Source organism: Myiozetetes cayanensis, unplaced genomic scaffold, assembly GCF_022539395.1.
Source record: "Myiozetetes cayanensis isolate MyiCay16 unplaced genomic scaffold, myiCay2020 scf6-25, whole genome shotgun sequence".
Lineage (NCBI taxonomy): Eukaryota > Metazoa > Chordata > Aves > Passeriformes > Tyrannidae > Myiozetetes > Myiozetetes cayanensis.
In genome coordinates this window covers 38,684,910-38,706,195 of record NW_026087853.1, presented here as the reverse complement: position 1 = coordinate 38,706,195, position 21,286 = coordinate 38,684,910, and the positions used below count along the sequence as shown (strand labels likewise).

Sequence of the window (21,286 nt, the reverse complement as noted above, 5' to 3'; positions counted from 1 at the left end):
TCAGTGTTTTGTATAAACCTAAGACTGTATATTTGAAACTGCATACTCTTTTTTTCCTACCTGCTAAGTGTTGCCACGTAATTTGAACACTGGACTATTATTAAAGCAAGTCTGTGCCACTGCACTGGCCTCACAGAAGCTGTCAGGACTGTGTCTTTACGATATATCATTAAACCAGAGAACAGCACCATTGTTATGGTTCATCTACAGTTGGAAGCACGTAGTCTTCCACAGAGTGCTGCACCCATATGCTTGTTTATTGGTAGCAGGCCCAGGCTCTGGGTCTCTGATTATACAGTAGCACCTGCCCATGGCAGATCTGGCCGAGCACAGACTTCCTGCTGCAGCGCCACAGCTCCATAAATGAGAGAGATTTATGCAAACTGGCTAAAGTGTGATGTCACAGCGCTCTGATAGACCCAGGGGCTATCTTCCTTCTACAGACATTTGATAAAATCAGGAACTTCACATACCACTTGGGAAGAAGTTCACCTCAGAACCTATTAGGGCAAACTATGAAAACTTGTTAGGGTCCTTCTCCTATCCTGAGATCCATCACTGCAAAGGGACTTTACAGAGTCCGAGGATCTCAGCGGATCTCACTTTTTTCTTTTTTTCTTTTTTCTTTCTTTTTTTTTTTTTTTTTTAATGTGATTTTTTTTTCAAGTCAGTTATGCTGGATGTTTGAAAATTGAATTAAGAAAAATTCACTCAGAAGTTGGCTGAATGTTGCAAGCTTGCAAAATGGAAGGATTTCCCCTTATTCCCCCTGTGAGTATATTGGGTTTTTTCCTAATATGGGTCATTGGGCTTAGTAGAAAAAGGTAAAGTAAAACAGATTTTATTATTTGAGAATATCTCTGTTTTGGTCTGTATCTGTAATGCCAGGAAGTTTGGCTTAGGTCAGTCTATAAAACTAGTGACAACATGGCAATGAAAGGGAAATTAACATTTCCTCCCCAAACTTGTATCTGATTTTGATCTCCATTTGTTTTCACAGATTAAATGTATGGTACAAATATAGTAAGTCAGTAATCTCTTTCCTTCAGTATTGCCTATGTGATATAAAGCCAAGTCCTTCTTCAGATTGTAATTATTAATTATCTGGAGTCTCTGACATAGTTTATGTATTTAACTGTTTATCAATCTGTGAGAGACGAGTTGTTGAATGCTTATTTTGCGTATTGCGGATTTTAGAACTCTGTGCTCTTTGAAATGATGGCATTTTAGTTTCTAACTTCATCTTATCTTGAACTGAATTCTTTTGAATTCACTTATAATGAAAAAGTAATTTGTGAATGAGGGAAAAAACCCACACAGCCCTTATTTGGGAATTTCAATGTCTAAGGTGTAAGTTTTTCTGTGTGCTTATGAGGCTGTTTTATCCTTTTCTTAACTCTGAAGCATTGTTGCACTGCTCTAATTTATCTTATGGTGAGTTCAAAAATTATTATTTATGAAGAACATAATGTCACTAACCTGTTGTTCAGAAACAAACCTTAATGGGAAATCTCTGAGTAGAATGGATAAAAGAGGTCCTAACTAGATTTTATTAGATTTGTAGCAGCTGAGGAGGTGCCAGATCAGGTGGTTTACTTGGCTTTTTATGTGGTAGATGACTTAGAGTAATTGCTATACATGTGTCAGAGAAAGAGAAAGAGACAATGCAGATCCAAGAGGCTTTTTAACAAAAACTTGTATCAAGTTTTCTGTTTGTCTTGTCCCATTTAATGAAGACTAAAGTCATGTTTCCTTATCTTCCGTCCAAAAGAATGGCCCTTTGAATTCCTGTCGTATTCCATATTTATGCTGACCAAAACTATTTGTCTTCTTTTTGGGGGAGACACTTTGTTCTCTCAGTTTACCATCAATGTCCCTCATATTCTCTCAATTTATCATCGGTGTCCCTGAAATCCCCTATCTACCCAAAGGGCAAGGAGACCCTAAAAATAATTTCTCTTAAATACATGGAGTTGACCAATTGGACCCACTCTAAGTGCGTCAGATTAAAAATCTGAAAAGAAACAGAAAATGAAAAAGTGCACAGAGATTTCTCAATGTGTTACTTGTTGGGCTTAAAAAAAAAAAAAGAAAAAGAAAAAAGAAAAAAAGGCAACATAAGTCTTGTCCTCAACCACCCCAGAAACAAGCATCTCCGTTAGAAAAAAAAAAAAAAAAGTTAATTTTCTGTCCACTCATTCACTCACTCATAGACAATTTTTCTGGACTCTTTTTTTTTCAGTATTTAGTTCCAGGGCATATATTAAATAAATTGACTGAAAATATAACACAGTTTGGCCCATATTCTGATCTGTGTTGCAGTTAATATTCTGTCTGAACTGCTTTCAGATGAAAAATACAACAGGTAATGAAAATGCGATTACATCTTACAGAAGCACTTGACAAGGCAATTTGAGTTTTAGTTTTGTGATTAAAACATCAAAAATATAATAATTTTGTGGTTTGTATTTTCAGTGTCTGTATCTCCTGGGGCTTTTTCCAAGGGGAGACATAAGCCTGTTTCTAGGCAAGGGTTTCTGCTGCAATATTTCCCTCCCGCACCCCTCCCCGTTCAGTTGAGGGTGGGTCAGTAACTGCCTTCCTCTTGACTATGCCGGGAAACTCTTACCCTTCACTTGGAAAACGCTTGTTTAAATGGTTTAGAAGTATTCCATCTTCCTCTGAAAATTAGGAATTTTGTGTGGGGAAAGTTCTGCAAACTTTCCATGTCTTCCAATGCACGATAGAATTCAGTTGTGCTATGCGTGAAAAAATAATTAAGTCAAGCACCTTGACTTAAAGAAGGTCTCGGTTATATATGAATTTTTAAGTAGCCACCTGTAGAAATCACAGCTTTGAATGAAGTATTTTTGCATGAGAGCAAAAATGCCCCACAGAACTACTCTGTTCCACATAACTGCCTTGCCAAAATGGTCCAGTGAGGCTGGCCCAATGAGTAATCATGCTAATATTTTTACTCATCTTCTCTAAAATAGTTATACTGTAATTTGTTTCCAGGGAAATACAGTTAATCTTGGCCTTAAAACTTGTCTCAGCAGCACATCACTGGAAATTATGTGAAGTATTTCTGAATCACATGCCAGTGAAGAGTTATATCAAGGTAACAAAAAAAAAGATCAGCATTTAGTGACTTTACAATTGCCTGGAATCATCTGTCAAAGTCTTGGTGAATAACAAGAATTTTCAGACTGCTATTCAGTTAAATTCTCTCTTAGTCAATGCCAACCAAGCTTTCTCTGAGTATTTTTGTGGCTTTTCCTTAGAGTTTGAGGCAAGGATGGAAGATGAAGGCCACTCTTCTTTTATCAAAGTCTGTAACAGAGAAAGTATTCTTTGTTGACCTCTTAATTGAGGGTGGAATACGGTTTTAGAGAGCATACTGCACCTCATGGCATGTGTGAAAGGAGATACCAACTTAAGACCACAACTATGAGTTCCTAACAAAGCTTTCTATCACTCTTTTACATGAAAACAACTGGTAGATTGTCATCAGTTAAATTGTAACATAAGCCATTCTTTGCTTTTTGTCATGGGAAACATAACAGTTCAGTGTCATGGAAGTGCTATCAGTAAGATGATGAAATGAGTGTGTGGGTGGGGACTTCCAGAGAAAGATGGGGCAATGGGTAAAGATTGGTACAAGAGGCAACAGTGAAGCCTCTTCTCTCTAACTAGAGAAAGAGTTTTTAATGAAACTTAAAAAAACCAACCAACCAAACAAACAAAAAACACCTCCTAACAAATCAGAAACAATTAAAAACAGGTTATTGGAAATAGCTTCTCTAATGAGTAGGAGAAAAAAAAATCCCACCTTCCCATAGGATAATCAGAGAGAATACATGCTATACTATCTCCTTTTACCACTATCTGATGAAGTTTGAGATAAATAAAATTTTAAATATTTAATATACCTCTTCCCATGGTAGTCACTGTACCTTTGAAGATCAGGCACAAGATGGAAAATGGTGCCATTACAAGTTATTTGTGAGGACGGGTTGGTCCAAGTTGCATGAGTCAACAAGGATATACACATACATAGTTTATCAAATGGATCACTGCACAGGAAACTAATTTAGGGACAAAACTTCCAAGAATCCATATTAAAGACATTTTAAGCCCCAGACTTTCAAAACAGAGCTGATAGTACCCCCATGCCCTATATAAAAGCAGACTGTTTCTTAGATATTGAGTATCTGCAACTCACTCTGCAGTCAGCTGGATCTGTAAATATTAAGTGAATCACTGTTTTAAGAGTCTATTTAGCACACCTTCCTTTAACTATAATCACTGAATACACAACTGAACTTGTAAAAGTAGCTTTTGAACGGTAAAATACTTCATTGTCAGCTCAGATTGTAAGACACTATTGCCTGTTAATGTATATTGGTCTGAAATGGGGGAGTTGGAAAATCTTTGGGAGAGACGACAAAGGAAAAATACAATTTGGAGAAATCAAATGTTTTTTCCTGTGTCTCAAATGTGTATTTGTTATCTAATGTTGGACTAATGCTTGGCCTTCCCACAAAGCTGTACTTGTGTAAAGATATGAGTGATAGATGCTTTGTTGTAGCTGTGGAAATTTAAACAAATTAAGCCTAGATTGACAGGACACTGATCCCTTAGGAAATTTGTTTACTTTGGCTAAAAAATTATCAGAGTTACAAACTTGGATGTATTTAGGTATGATTTTTTTAAAAATATATAATTTCTGTCAGTTTCTAGTATTTTAGTTGGAAAAAACCCAAAGATTTTTCTTGCAAACTATATACATTTATATGACTTTTTAAACCCCCATTTTTCCCAACTAATATAATGTGCATTTTCCATTTGGAGGTCTCCCCTTTCACACAATATGAATGCTTTCCTTTGAGTTACAACAAATTTACAGTTCTGAATATGAAGGCACAAGTTTATATGTTTTTCAGGTTGGTGTTACTTAACAGGAAGCATATATTTATAGAAAGGAAATAGGGGAGTGGGTGAACTAATTTGTAAAGATAATGAAAAGTAGAAATTCCATTCAGAACTTTATCCTGAAGAAAATAAACTACAGTCTCATTACTTTTTCTTGTCAGAGATCAGAGTACACCAAGGGTTGAAGGAATGGAGATGAGTAAATACATATAACTATAGAGAGAACACCAAGAAAATACACAGAGAAAAGCCAGAGGCATCAGAGAGAATGCACCCTGCACTGGCTTCTTTGACTACCCCTCTGAAATCTGGAAAATAGCTTATACTTTACATTAAATCTCTGTGTAGATGAAGGGCAATTCTATTGGAATCACATAAATTTGGAAATGGAGACTGCATCTACGTCCTGTGGAGACTAGAGATGAGAAGAGTCTCTTCACTGGTATTCCTGCTGGGGATGCAATTAAATGACAGTTTGCCCCTTTTCCTTAGTCTTTCCCTTAGATTGTCTTTATTGTGGGTTTTCATCTTCTCAAGATTCCCCAAAGCAATTATGCACCACCGCTGATTATATTTGGAGCTGACAGCTAATCAATGGATTTTCTCCTGAGTCTTTGAATATTTCATGGAACTGATTCCTAGTTAGTGTGTAATTTCTGGAAGCCATGAACTTTTAGACAATCTTACTCATGCCTTTTAATTATACACTAATACAGAACATGGATGCTACTGAGGATTTATCAAGGCTCAAAGTAATTTCTGAAAGCTTTTTGGTGGTGGTTTTAAATTTTTTTAGGGAGTTTTGTCTGGTTTTGTTTGGGGGTTTTTGTTTGTTTGTTGTTTTGTTTTTGTTTTGGGTTTGGGGGGGGCGTTGTTGGTTTGTTTGTGGTTTTGTTTTGGGCTTGGGGGGTTTTTTGTATGTGTTTTAATATCTTAATTCTCAGAAAAGGACAATCTTTAAATTCCCGAATTCAAGCAGAAAGCATTAGAAGAGTTAACCAGAAGAATTAAAAAAAAAAAAAAAAAAACCACAGAAAAAATCTTTTCCTTTTGCTGGCAGCTTATCTACTACCTCCATCTGGATTTTAATGGCAGCTACTACCTTAGGTTTTGTGTTCTCAAGTAGTCTAGAGAAGGAAGAAAAAGAGAAGCTTGCCTGCATTTCTGTCATGCTGTCACCATAGCATAAGCTTACAAAATGCAGATGTTCCAAAAATGAGACAGATTCATGGAGGGAGATAAAGATTAAAGATTTGAGACATACAGATACGCATATGAACATATAAACATATGAGCACAAAAAATATGTCCAATCATGTAAGTTATCATGTTGTTTTAAATATTTGTCCTTTAAAGTTAGTTATGCTGAAGTCATTAATGGAATTAAAATGTTTCTATTAATACCAACTAGAAATAATTTCCTTTCAAAAGAAAAAGCAAGAAGGTGTTTGAGTCCTCCTTTGCTCTTGACACCACAAGAATTTGTTCAGACTGGAAGAAAATATTGTAACAAACTTAACTGGACTAAAGTTTAACAAAACCCCATGAAGTACGTTGTCCTTCTCTAACTCTTCACTCTGGAAAAAAAAAAAAAAACCAAACAAGAAGGAACATTAAGTGAAGAAATGGAACTTTGTACAACTAATAATAAACAGATGACCTGTTTGCAACATAAGATCCTAATCAGTATTCAAACTGGAATACTAGGCCTGGGAAGGAAGAGAAGTGGGAAAGTAACCTTATATCACCTGTTCTAAGAAGATAGAGAGAACTTTGAATCTACAGCTAAACATCCAATAGGTCATAACTCAGTATTTGCCCCACATTTGGAGTTTTTAAGCCTTCTCTGCACATATCTAAGAGCCCTGTCTAGTTGGTTGGAACCAGCAAACATTTAGAGTTCATTTTGGACAAAAATGAGAAAAAAATTGGTTTTATGCCCTCTGTCAATGTCATTACCTGCATACAAACTGCCACCGTTTCATCAGACCTCCCAGAAACAATCAGAATAATATGTTTAGGCAAGTTTCTATGTTCTCTTTTGTGTGCAGTAATGATAATAACAATGACAATTATAATAATAATAACAATAGCAATAATAATATAGTGTCTGCTACTACCAAAGAAAATATTTCCCCTCTGTGCTGGTGTGATGGTATCTTTACTCGTGCCTGAGGTCCACAAGAGCTCTAAGCAGTATCCTCAGAAGGCTGGAGTGTGGGATACAAAGGACTTGTGTATTACCACAGGACAAGTTCTGCTACACAAACTGGGTGTCTTTTCTACTGGGATTAGTCTTTTTCCTCTTTTTTTTTTTTTTTTTTTGAAACCAGTGGTGTCATGCATTTTATTCCTGCTGAATCAAAAATAACTTGAAGTCTCCCCTTTCTTTCCCTAGGAAATATAAAATGTTTTGGCATCACCCTTTCACTAACCATATGAATAATTTGGAAGGGATTTGTGTAAACTTACAATTCTAAAAATTCCTCTTCTTTTTACAGCCCTCTGAAGATATGGTACCCTATGAGTCAGACCTCTACCGACAGCCCCATGACTATTACCAGTATCTCAACAGTGACGGAGAGAGCCATGGTGGTAAGTCAAAAAATATCTCCTTGGAGCATAAAGTCTCATGGAAAACAGATTTAGTACATACACAGAAAGAACAAGTTTGTTGCTGTGATCTATAATGTATAGACACATATTTTCAAATCAGAAACCAACATTATTTTATTCTGCTTAATGGCACTGTTCCAACCCAGCAACTGCAACATGGTTTCTCTGAAAGAGAATTTTAGAAAGCACTGTAAAGAAAGCTTCCAGGAAGGTAGGATCTCATGATCTCTATCCTTCCTTATCTTTACTGTATTTTTACTTTCCTCTGCAGATCAAAAGCACTCATCTTATTTCACAACTCTTTGAGGATATGGATTTGCAATACCGTATTTCTCTTCTTGTGTTCCCATGTTCAACTCCTATTTGACTTAGGTCCTACATAATCTATTTGTGCCTTTATTTTAGATTTAGATTATTACTTAGATTTCGTTGGTATTTGGCCTTTGTTAACTCCATATATTTCTTTCTTTCTTTCTATGTCTTTTGCATGCTGCCACACCTAGCTTTAACTTTCACTCTTCCTCCAGTACACCCAAGTACTTCCTCTCTCCAAATCTATGTAAAACTTCCTTGTAGCTGCTTGTATGTAAACACAGCTCAGTATAAAAATGCTTAATGATTATTTATTACTTCAATTTGTGTATGTGATTTCAAAGCCTTGGTGTCTATATTTTGATGTTTTCTGGGCACTGCACTGTACTCTAAATCAATGCAGAGGTGAAGTCTTGCTTTGTGAATTTTGTCTCCTGTGAAATACAATGGTCCAGCAACACCACCCTGGAAATACCTGAGTCAATATTGACTCAGGAAGGAAAAGCACCGTTCTACTGTATTACTGGTGGCAGTCCCTGCAAATCCTGGAGTTTCCCTGAAAGACTCCCACTGATAGAGCAACAAGACCCATTTCTGTTTAATTTAACACGTTAACTACTCACAGCACAGCACTGTTTTTAACGTGGCAGCAGAAGCTATTTTAAGGAACAACAAGTTACAGAATAGGACTGTTCTGAGCATTTAGCTGAAAAAGATGCCTAACTAAATTTGCTCTCTACATTGCATTCAAGGAACACCTATGATATTCTTAAAACGTAGAGATAAAGAATTAATTCAGTTTTTATAAGTTATCTCATGGCATCTGTTAGTCACACTAATCAAACTCAGCAAATTCCGCATGGAAATTCAGGGTTTTTACATTATACCCTGTAGCTGTTTACACACTCATAAAATGAGGATAACATTGATTATCTCAAAAGGCAATTGTGACAATTAAACAATAAATATAAAAGATGCCTTGTAGGAAAAAGCACTGGGAAATAACTTTTCTGTCATTACATCTAGGCTACCTCAAGCAAAAACATCCCTTTATCTTTCATAATTTTATCATCCCATCTGGTTTATTGCCCATTTTTCTGTTGGAAGGCTGTTCCTAAGCTCCATTTATCAGATCATTAACATATTTTTACTCATCCTAATGAACACGACAAAAACTGAGTAGTCACCTATATGAGTTATAGTCTAAGCAGTACCTAAATTCCCACTTTGAACAGAAATTTTCTGTTCCTAAAGTTGTGCTGCATTTGTCCAAAGACCCAAAAACCCCTGTTTAATGTTTTAAACTCCTACAGTAAGCAGTTATGGAAGAGGCAACTTAAACCCAGCCTGAACATTTCAATCAAATTTTTATTTATGAAAGCAACCATCGTTGTAGTTGGTTGTGTCTAAATATCCAATGTGCCCTATGCTGTCCTGCATTTCTCACAGTCCAAAAGAGCAATGAACAACGAAAGAATTACAGATGGAGACTGAAAACCACAAATTAACGTATTTTGCTTCTTTCTTACAAACACTGAAAAACTGAACTTTGGCTTTCATTTTGTTTACATGACAGAAGTTGTGGGTCTTGAGAAGAGCCTTGCAGAAGAACAGGAAAGAGACGCCACGAAATACTTTTAGAAATATGTACTAAGCATTCAGAGCAATGAGGATGAAAGCACAGTGATTGAAAAATGGAGGTGAAAGGGAATAAATAAAGGGCTGCAGTAACAGCAGTGAAAGAGATAGAACCTGATTAGATAGGTGGCGGGAAAGCAGAAATAAGAACAGAATTGTGAGAGAGGAGTTCAACTTGGGGTACAGTGAGATCACTGGCAATACATAGAAAATAATTTTGCAGGTCACTCTGCAGTAGCACTATGGACCTCAATGTAAAACTACCAGTTAATATAAATAGATGATACTAGACAGAATAATACTTCTGATTATGCTGACAAGGGACTGCTAAAAAATAGAAAGTTTTCCTCAAGTGTCAGACTACCTCTCTCTCACTGCTAGCAAATTAATTTTGTGAAAGGGAGATGGCAACGTATTAATCTGTAGATCTGTGCTACTTGCATTACTGTCACTTTTCTCAAACATAATGCTGAAGGTAACCTTTACTCCGTATTTACATAAACAGGCATAAAAAGTACACAAAACAGTGTGCCACTAATATAACATGTAGGAAATCTTTGCCAGTAAGTGAAAAGTAAATTGACAAATGCACCATAATATGTTCGTCATCTCATGCATTGTGTGCAATTATTTTGTATACTGCAGTTTAGCTATTTTTTAAATACTGGAATAAACATAGAGACACAGTCATGCAGGACAGAAGCTTCTTCAAGTGATCATGTATTAGTCCATCACCCAAGCCTGAGCTTGTACGTCTGGCATATTTTGTAACATTAATGCAATCTTAGTAATTACAAAATTCCCCTGCAGCTTTGTCTCTAAGTTTTTACTAAACATTATTGGTTTAGTAAAAATCACTTTTTGTATGAAGCTGAATGCTGGCTCTTGTTCACTTTGTTGCTAGTCTCATGGAACTTATCAGATTCCATGATCTGGGGTTTTATTTTTGTCCCACCTCCTGGAGTAATATTAAGAATCTCAGCTTTCATTTTGTTAGGATCCTAGCTCACACAGAAGTGGAGGAAAGTCCAAACATGTGAACCTTAGTCTTAAATGCCATATTAAAAAGAGTAAGAATTCCAAACTTCATTAAAAAATCCCCTTCCCTCAAAGCCATTTTCATGATTTGTTGGGGTCTGACTCATAGGTATCTGAACATTTGAAATTATTAAAATAATAAAGTTTGTAAAGTGAGAGCTAATGAGATCCTAATGTTATAGATAAGACTGATGCCCTGCCTAGAAGCATAGCATTTCTCTCAAAAATGATTCTGTTCAAGACATTAATCAAGACATTAATTTTCCACTGTCCTTCAATATTTTTCTCATTTCCTCCATGGGGTTTTTCCTTGACTTGTTTTTTCAGACGTCGGAACAAGTAAGCTATGCAATATGGCACTGTGTAAGAAACCCTCTCCTAGTTCATCATGTGTTGGAAAATCTGTACCACCCGGAGCAGAACCACCCAGAAACAATAGCCCAGCCCTCACAAGTACAGCCATGCCAGCAGTCATCTCCTCAGACAGGGCAGAGTGCTGTGCTGACAGAGCTGTTACATTTCCGGTTCAATAGCTGGCTCATGAATTTCTGCATGATTTTGCACTGCGTAGTGCAAATTTAGCCTGTTACTCCACTTTCATTATAAATACCTTCCTTAAGCTTATTTCAAATTCTAACTGCTGACTCTAACATTGTTAATCTATTACAACAAGAGCAAAGCAATTTGCAGTGATCAGAAGATAACGGAGAAGGTTCAATTATGTTTTCTCACTCATGAAGTGAGACTCTACCTTCATAGTGAATATTAACCCAATGCCTTTAGGTCCACTAATGCTTCCCAACAGGATAACATCCTCTCTGTCATGGGAGGGAGCTCAGAATTCGTGACTGTCCTTCCTCTAACCTTTCACTACATACAAGACCAAAACAAACATGATCTCCATGTCTCTACAAAAGAGAATTTTTTTCACATCCTCTTTCACTTCACATGAAATGTCTCATAATGACTCCATTGTGTAGCTATAGCTCAGCTTTTAATGACATTTTCCTTTACCCAAAGAATAGACACTTTCCATTTCTATATTTTTTCTCTCCTGTCTTTTTTCTTCCTTCCAGCTTCATGTTTTAGAGAAAATAACAGAATTGATTCGTTACTGACATGATGCTAACAAAGGACATAGAAGTAAATAGTTGCTGATAATTGTAATATCAGCAAACACAGATATTTAGATTTTTTTAAATTTTATTTTCATGTGCAATAACTTCACCACAAAGGGGCTTGTGGAGACAGATCCAGAATTTCTCTTTTTAAGTTACTAAACCAATATTATTTTTCCTAAGCATCACTGGAAAATTATAAATAATTTAGAAAGAAGTAAGGACCTTTTCTCCTGTCACAACTTGAATATTTGGACATAAGTTTGTGTTGAATTAATTTCTGACAGGTTTATTTTGTAATGTCATATTATTATGTGATCACTTTAAGTCCTAAATGCTGTGTTAATAGTACTGTTCTATTACTGTATTTTTACAGCAGCACCTAAATCCATCAGAAAGGGATTTAGTAATGAATAGGCTAAATAGTAAATAGTAATTAATCTTAGTATGCATAAACAGTGTTCCACAGGTTAATTTATTCGCCAAGGGAAAAGTTTTAAACTTCTGGAGCAGCAGTAACCTTGTCACAGGCTTCAAAAAACTAAGAGGTATCTTAAAGTATAGAAACATGACTGCCAATAAAAGAATATTTTAGAAGAATAAAAAGTAGACCACTTGGACCATGCGCAAATACTCATGGCTATGCATGCTGGAAATGCTCTGTGTTCTCTCTTGACCACTGTAGTTGCTGCTAGTGAGAAATTCCACAGCTGAAGACCTACCATTGACAGCCTCAGAGACCTTTCCCTGAGCTTTGCATTGATCTCATTTTCTGTTATAGATTATCAGTGACAAGGGGTCTTTGGGAATACACATTGCCATCTGACAGAGCACTTTCCTCACAGTGAGAAGAGCCAGATCATCTTAAGGAAGAAGAGTTTAGATCACTCCTGCAGTGTATTCTCAACAATTTGGTGTGCCGGGCTGCCCATGGTATATGGGGCCTCAATGATTGGCTCTATGTAGAGAAATCTGCAGTAATTTAACAGAGAAAAAACATGAGATAGTGTGGCTCAATCTTCCAACTAAACTAAAATTTCACAATGAAAGTGCACAAAGCTTCCTACCAAGACACAGCCTTAGACTGTCTATGGATTCAAACTCACAAACAGATGTTTCCTGAGTTGGTGCAGATGTTGATGTAAAAATACCTGGGTAATTTGCACTCATACAACCCAATTTTCTACCAGAGAAACCAACATTTTTCTCTCGTATCACAACATGAAGAAGTGCTACCATGTGTTGTAATTACCTTATGGCTAAAAAATCCATACACGGCCCACAGAAAGCACCATACAAAACCCCAAAGGAATTACAAAGTAATTCAGCAGCTCCTTGAATGTTTTTATAAGCACCCCTTTCTCATGCAGTGAGGTGGTTTATCCATGAATCAGAAAAGCAAGAAGGAAAAAAATAAGTGCTGGTGTCACAAATCGTCTGATAGAGCCTTCGAGTAAATTTCTACTGGTCTGAGCATAAAGGCAGCTAAAAGAGGGTGAAACTTTTTAGGTACAACTATTTTTGATATAAGCATATCACTGAGTTCCCTCTAAAGGAAGGCACATTCTAGTTACTCTCCTGCATTTCAGATCCTCAAGGAGATTAGACTTAACTGTTTGAAACATAAGTGGGGAAGGATGAGGAGATAGAAGCTGAGAGAAAATATGAAACTGGTATTTCAGAAAAAATATTCATAGCACATTAGTGTCCAGATAATGTCATACACAGTAACATCGTATTGCAGAATGAGACAATTGTTCCTCTATAAATTCAGTACAACAATCATCAGAGCAACATGTTCAGTTCTGTCCATCGTGTTATCAGAAGGACGTCAACAGTTGGGAGGGAGCTTGAAGAAGTGCACAAGTAAGATCAGAGTGGTGAATATACTGATTTATATTGAAAGACTGAGACCTAAATACATGCAACTGGGTTAAGTGATAATTAGAAGGAGATTGTAAGGGTACATGATAGTAACCTGAAAACATGATAGCAACCTGTGAAGGGTAGGACAGAAATTATTTAATTATATTTAATTATTATTATAATAATACCAGGGAAGAAAACTTGGAATAGAAAGGAATAAATTAGGACTGCTACACTGCCTATAATGAAGACATTTCAGCCAGGCATAAATGATGCAAGGAAAGTTAAACTATGGAAGATTAGTTTCTAGCTCAGTCAGAGCAGAGGACATGATGCTGACATTGATTTTTAAAAACAAGGGGCACATAAATATGTGCTTAATTAAGTATGCAGCTACTGTCTGTAAGAGAGAAATAGAATTTACAATGCTTCACATTTCTTCTAGAAGATTTTAGATTTTGAGCAGCAAATCTGAAATTCTAGAAAATTTGAAGGCTTATGTTGAAGTAAAAATACCCCAGAATTTAAAACTGAAAATTATATGGAACTTAGTTTCAGATGGTAAATGAATCAGGAAACAGGATTAGTGGTTAAGTACTTCTTTATGGTTTTGAAAAAAAATCCAAATTTTCACAGGAATTTCAAACATACTGAAGAGATAAAAATGATCGAGAAAAAGTCTGCAGCTGCAGAATTTAGCCACACTGTAAACAACTTACACCAGACAGCCACAACAGTTTATCCTTTTATTTTCTAGTATGGCTACTTAAAAATGTGTGATATAACAACATGTGATAAAAGAAAATATCTAAAAAAGTGCCTTTTCTGCAGCATTCCCAAAATTTTTCTAGCAGAGTGAAATAAAGACTGAAGATAACTGCAGAACAATCTTTAAATTTTCTCCACCTCCTTGTTTCCATGCCATGAGGAAGAGTGTAATAAGAATATGACAGTGTGTAAATCAATAGAATTTGTTGCCTCTAGAATGAAAATGTCTTGAAACTTGTTATGGTCTTTTCTTGAAAAATGTGCCAACACTAATGTCTTTTGCATCTCGTGCTAAATTATCGTTGAAATCCATCTCACATCTAAGAGCATTGTCCTAATTAAAGTGGCCTAAGTATTACTTTCCAGCCACAGGAATTGATGAGACTAGGAAAAGAAACTTTACAGGGATCTGTACAGATTGTCGCCAAAGACAGGTCGACGGGGATAGTGTGGAGAGACCAGAAAGGACAGCAACAGGAGAAAGAATTGATGGAATCCAGGTAAATGCCACATTTCTTAAATCTTGTAATGACAGACAATCTATTTTCACTTTCTTTAGATCATTACTGGGAATACCATCCACACCACATGCACAGTGAGTTTGAGACCTTTGGAGACAACCACTTCACAGAACTGCAGAGCGTGCAGCCTCCCCAGCTGCAGCAGCTCTACAGGCACATGGAGATTGAACAAATGCATGTCTTGGATTCTGCAATCCCAACCACACACATCGGGCTCAACCATCAGGTATGGTTACCAACACTTACTCAGAATTTTGGATGATAGTTAATGTTAAGGAAAATAATGCATTAGGGGATGCACGTTCTTATGCAAAAGAGATTGCTGACATTAATTACACAAATTCTTCCTGCACGTGATGTAAGACTCTTCATTCTTGGGACAAATGTGATTTAAGCATTCTTTTTACCTAGATAATGAGAAGTCATGCTCCTCAAACTGTCTAAAAAGATAACTGCATTTTGTGGAGGTGTTTGGAATTTCAAATTTTGGTTTAATTTGGAATGAAAATCAACCAGTTTGTGATTCTGCAGATGAGCTGGACCTGAGAAGTTTTGCATCATCATAGCAAGGGTACCTACAGCTTCTGAGAAGTATTGTAAGCCTTGAAGCAGTAGAAAAGTTTTAAATATTTCCAAACAATCCTGACAGTTTTACATTACTTGTATAAGAAATGTTAACAAAGACAAATCACTAGTAATTTTACCACAGGCTCAGAAGAACCTACTGGTACTTCTACATGGGAGTAAATAAGTCACAAGCCAAAACACACTGTCCTGTCGTTGCTCAGATTTTACTTGAAGTCAGTCATTTCCCTGTAAAAAAAAGATACGTCATTATGCAGTAAAGAGTCACCAAAGCACTACTGAATTCCCACTGATGCTGAAATTATAAGGGATTCCATCCTACTGCAAAGATACTAAGCACAGTGGGTGTTGAGATCACGTTTAACTCTTGATCCTACAAGAATGTACCCAAAGTCATTTCTGGGAGCTGTAGAAAGCTGAGTGACCTTGTGCTAAGGAGTTTCCCAAGGCTGGCAAGGTACATACAGTGCCCTAAATACAAGACAGAGTAGAACTGCAGTCAGAGAAAAAAGCATTTGCTGATTACAGTGCTGCATATAAGAGTACCATTGCTGAAACTTCATGAGAGAAACCATGCATGCACAGAGTTGTCATTTGGGGTTTCTTTGTTCAAAGCAAACTGAAATTGTATATAAATATTGTATTAATCAGAAAGAAGAGAAAGATAGAGTAAGTTAACACTGTCAACAGGAAACTGATTGCAAGCCTTGAAAAAATCAGGAATAGAATATAAGATGTAGATCAAACAAAGAATTAGGAACAGAAAGTTACAAATATAAAAAATGCTTCATGGAACAGCAGTCTGTGGGAAGCTTGAAGTTGTTTCAGTTGCTCACTGCAACTGCTAATACTTAATGACCAACTATTATCTCTGGCCCAAGGGCAAAGGATGAAAATGAGCTCCTTTATGAATGTCTTTGGAAGCACAACAGAAAAAAAAGAGGGGGTGCTTCTGTTTATCCCACTTCATTCTACTCAGCTATCATCTTTCATTTCAGGATGAAAGGCAGGGAACTAATTTTGTTACAACTTATGATAAAGAGCAGTGTGTTCTCTCTCTGCCACACCCACACAAAGCTGCAGATGTTAGTAGGTAGAATTCGCCACTACCCTCCTTTTCCTTACCAGCTGGGGGCCTTTGGCGTTTTACTTTACTTTACTTTTTTTCCTACAGTAGCTCATGCAAATGGTACTCGGCATGCTCTGAGTTTCACCCTCCCATGTGTCTCAGTCACAGTCCCAGGCAAAGAAACAGAAGCAGGAAGCAAGTTTTAATCCTCCACTGAATTTGTCAGTTATTAACTACACCCAAGCTTGCCAACGCAATATCAGAGTTTGCAAATAAAGGAAGAACATTCAAAGATATGTCTTCAATTTTCTGTTGATATCACATTGTTTTGTGAAATCAAATTTGAGGCTTAACCTGCTCTTGAACGAGATTTCTTTTAAAAGTTTTGTTAGCCTGACAACAGGGGTGTTACAGATAGTAGTATGAGAAAAGAATATTAATTCTGGAGGGAGAATGAAAGAAAAGGTTGAAAACATTTGAGAAGAACTTTAGAAAAACAAAAACCTCACATGGGTGCCACAGACTGAGACACCAGAATATGGCAAGTAGCTAGTAGTTTCTTAAGTTTTCTCTCTCCAGAACTGTATTAGTAACCTGGCTCTTTCTAACAAACTGGCATGTCCTTTGTGACTGTGTGTAACATAACTGTGTAGTACTGTATTGGCCTATGCTGAGTTTCAGGTGAAAAGTAAGTGTAAGCAAAAATACAACAGTTGAGAAAAGTGGGGGCAGCACGGGAAAAGCTTGCTTAACTCCCCAGGCAGGCCTCAGCAACTATCTTTGCCAACACTACTGTGCCCCTCCCTCCACCACTCTGCACCTGCACTCTTCCACTGTCCAACTCCATTGCCAGAAGGGCAGTTTCCTTACTCCCACACCACCTCCCAAAGCACTCCAGGTTTCCACAACCTTTTTATCCTCAGGGGTACCACTGCCTGTTCCCCTCCCCTGTAAGACCCTGTCCCACCTTCTCATTCCCCTTCCCCTATAGCACTCTCTCCCTTCCTTCCTACCCCTGAAGCTGCAGCTTTTTTAACTGTAAAAAGTTAAAGGTGACTCTGTGGTGAGGGCTGAAGTTTTGCTCTTGGGGATCTGGCAGGAAGCTTACACACACTCTTGCCCAATCCTCCTCTTCCTGCCCGATCCACTCCAGCCAATCTGCCAACTCATTAACCGCCAGCTGCTGCACCCCAAAACCAGCCCCTTGCACACGCCTTATTGGGACATTTTAAGCTGGTGCAAAACTCATTTGAAAAGCACCACTCAGCAAACTCCAACATGGGGTGGGTGGTGTGACTCATGAACACCCACTCCCCACTTTAGTGCCTAAAGTCCCAGGGGGAGGGCGTCAGGTTCAAGACATCCTTTCTTGGTGAGGGAAAAGGAAAGCAGTTCAAAAGACTTCAAGGACTATTATCTGTACCATATCATGAAAACTACATTCTATATGCTGTTGGGTTTGAGGGATGTTGGTTGTTTTTTTTGTAAAATGAGGGAATTGGGTTCTTACACTCCGACCCTGAGACTGATCTGTTTCTCATTATTAAATAAGAAGCTGCCTCAATTCGTGACAACTGGTTGTGATCCCTGGCAAACCAGACCACAACCGAGAATTTACAGAGCTGAGGTATATTCCACACTGCTCCTAACAACATCCCTATATATGGGCAAGAGAATTTGACACAAAAAAATTGGCTTGCTAGCTTTGCAGATGAGAAATCCCCATTAATGGGGAATTTTCAGATAGCCACTCAGGAAAACAGAATGTGAGCCAAAATGATGTATCCTTTATCTTAGTGTTAAGGCTATTCCCCTCCTCACGGGGGAAATTCAAGACAGAAAGCTGACAGACCTGTGTAACCCCATCTCCAGATTTGGATGCAGTCCTGTAGGGATTCAGTTCTGTCAGAAGGTGCTATGCCTGAGAAATGAAGAGGATGACAGAGCCAAAGCAGTCATACTAAGGCAGAACTGTTCAGCTCTTTCGAATTTAAAAGAATAGCTCCAGAAGGTCTGTGTTAGAAAAAAATTGTTCTCAAAAGCAGTTTTACTCTGAAAATAAGCAACAGGGATCAGAAAGGCATTGGGAAGAATGCAAGCTGTGGGGAGGTATAGGGGAAGAGGAGCAATATTATTTGCATAAGATATAAGATATGGGAAAGTTCTGACTTTAATAACCTCTTTCCTCCTTCCCTCTTTTAAAGGTGCTTCATTTTATGTGTATAAGTGTTGACTGTTATCTGAAAGTGTTTCTTAATTGGATGGTATTTAATACAAATGTCAACAACTAAGTCACTCATTATTACACTAAACACTCTCACATACCTCTTACTTTCTCCCCCCTTTTCTCCATAATTCTCTTCATTACATTTAATTCTGATGCTCAACTCTCTATCACTGCCTCCTCCCTCTACTACTCTCTTCTCCAAAAGATGTCCTATTTGCCCCGGATGTGCCTACAGTACTCCTCTCCACCTCAGCCCAGTTCTGATGAGGAGGACATGGAGAGGCAGAGCCCCCCATTGGAGGTGTCAGATGGGGAGAATGATGGTGTGGACCCTGGGCCTGGAATTATGCATGGAGAAACAGGTCAGTGAAAACAGAGGGACTTTGTCAAGCCATGTGCTAAGCAGCTGTTATATTACAATGATGATAATTAATAAAACTGTAGAACTGCTGTGCTGGTGTTTTATCCCACTGCCATCGGTTTCATTTCCCTTAGTCCTTGCACCCTTCTGTCTTCCTAATCTTTTACAGCCATAATTGTGTTTATACCTCATTTCTTCATGTACTCCCACTCCCTCCTTCTGCTTTGCTTATTCAGGCTTCCTGAATTGAAATGGCTTTTGCCATTTCTACTCCAAATTCCATTAAGAGATGGAAAAAACAAGACAAGAAGGTCAAGCAAGAATTGATTTAAAAAAATGTTTAGCTCTCCTTGCTCAGTACCTGAGAGTTACATTTTGTGTAACCTATCAAAAATAGGTTTAGATTAGTGTCAAAATAGCGGTGTTTTTCAATTAGCTTCTAATTAGAAAATTAATTTCAGAACAAGGTTTTGGCCTTTGGAATTACTTATTCTTGCTTTTTCTTCTTGATACATCAATCCACATTATGTCCTCACAGTGCTACACTGTCTATTGTTATAAATGCTGCAAACTGAAGAAGTTACAAGCTGGCTGAAACAGTTATATACGTTCTGCTGTTCCACCAGGAACTACACACAAATAATAATGCTCCACTTGGTTTCTTCTCTGAATCTCACACAGGCAGCAAGAAAAAGATACGTCTGTATCAGTTCCTTCTGGACCTTCTTCGCAGTGGGGACATGAAGGACAGCATCTGGTGGGTGGACAAGGAAAAAGGTACTTTCCAGTTCTCCTCCAAACACAAAGAAGCATTGGCACATCGCTGGGGCATCCAGAAAGGCAACCGCAAGAAAATGACCTACCAGAAGATGGCACGGGCTTTGAGAAACTATGGCAAGACGGGGGAGGTCAAGAAAGTTAAGAAGAAGTTGACCTACCAGTTTAGTGGAGAGGTGATGGGAAGGGGGGTCACTGATAGGAAGCATTATCCTCACTGAGGCCATGGGACCCTAAGCAGGAAAAATGTTAAGACCTCCTGGCTGGATACCAGCAGAGGAGACGGACGCATCTTTCTCTTTGCTTCCTGTGCCCCCTTCTCTGCCTTTAAACAGCCTTTACCGTCAGATGTTTCTGGTACGAATTCCCTTCTTCAGCATCTGAGAATCCTAACCATGACAGAATTCTTTGCTTCCATCCTCCAAGTTGGACAGAGTTGGGAAATTTAAACAATGTACAAATATATTATTGTCAGGAAAGATTTTTTTTTTTTTTCTGATTGTATTGTAACTAAAGAATACAGCCGATGAAGTTTTGCCTCCAAAGGTGGTGCTGTGTCACCCACAGTGACACTGCGATAGCTTTCAGCTTTCAAACTAGCATTAATACAGGCTCTGCCGCAGCTCTCAAGGCTAGAGAGAAGTTTGCAGATCTTGGAATGATACTCGTTCTTTTAATAGTAATAACATGTACATATTTAATAAAATCAGATATGATGAAGTTCTGGTATTTGCATAATAAATGATTACTTCACAAACAAATCTTGCTCATGTTTATGCAGGTGTAGGTCCTCTGTGATGTCTGAACAGAAGGCATGCAGGGTTATAGGGCCTTTTCCATCTGTTGCTACTTTTTAATTTACCTAGAAACACCATCAGTGCTGTCAAACTCAGTAAAAAATGTAATAGGTGAGATACATTACCGTGAAAGAGACTACAGTACTAAAGTAAATTTAAATATACATATATATATATTTGTCACTATTTTTTTCTGTGCAAACAAAACCCTACCAGTTGAATAATTTCTATTCATGTACACCAAGAATGGCATTTATAGCTCTGTCTGGTCTAAAACACAACAATTAGCCATATTATCCTGTGGTTTCAGTTATTTTTCTGCTCCTGTTGCTTCTTCTGGCTTTCCTCCACAGTGGTATCTCGATTCTAGCTTATGAAACTTCCTTGGAATTAAGTTGCATTTAATTATGTCTTTGCAGAATTTTAGTACAAAAGGGTTTCAAGATTTTAACTGTGGATTTTAGTCACTGCTGTAAAACAACTAACAGTAATTAATAACAAATTCATTGTATAGATTACACTCAAAATGCAAAATAAAAGATAACTCAATACATGAGATACCATGGTAAATTTACCCAGTACATCTAAACACAGAAATTAAATCCAAAGTCAACCACAACTAAGAAAATTAACATTTTAAATTTTAGCATTATTTAAC

The 21,286-nt window shown here is 37.5% G+C and overlaps 1 protein-coding gene across 2 annotated transcripts; it reads left to right on the top strand.

Annotated features, from left to right (window-relative positions):
* Positions 1–416: 416 nt before the first annotated feature.
* Positions 417–20,592, top strand: SPI1 (Spi-1 proto-oncogene). 2 transcript variants are annotated; one of them, XM_050336624.1, is made up of 6 exons: positions 417–771; positions 7,437–7,530; positions 14,851–15,038; positions 18,271–18,378; positions 18,899–19,055; positions 19,736–20,592. In XM_050336624.1, exons 1-6 carry the CDS (start codon positions 727–729, stop codon positions 20,050–20,052), a joined length of 909 nt encoding a protein of 302 aa, XP_050192581.1. In that variant the 5' UTR covers positions 417–726; the 3' UTR covers positions 20,053–20,592. The 2 variants fall into 2 exon arrangements, with proteins under 2 accessions (XP_050192581.1, XP_050192580.1); XM_050336623.1 differs by lacking the exon at positions 18,271–18,378.
* The last annotated feature ends 694 nt before the right edge of the window (positions 20,593–21,286 follow it).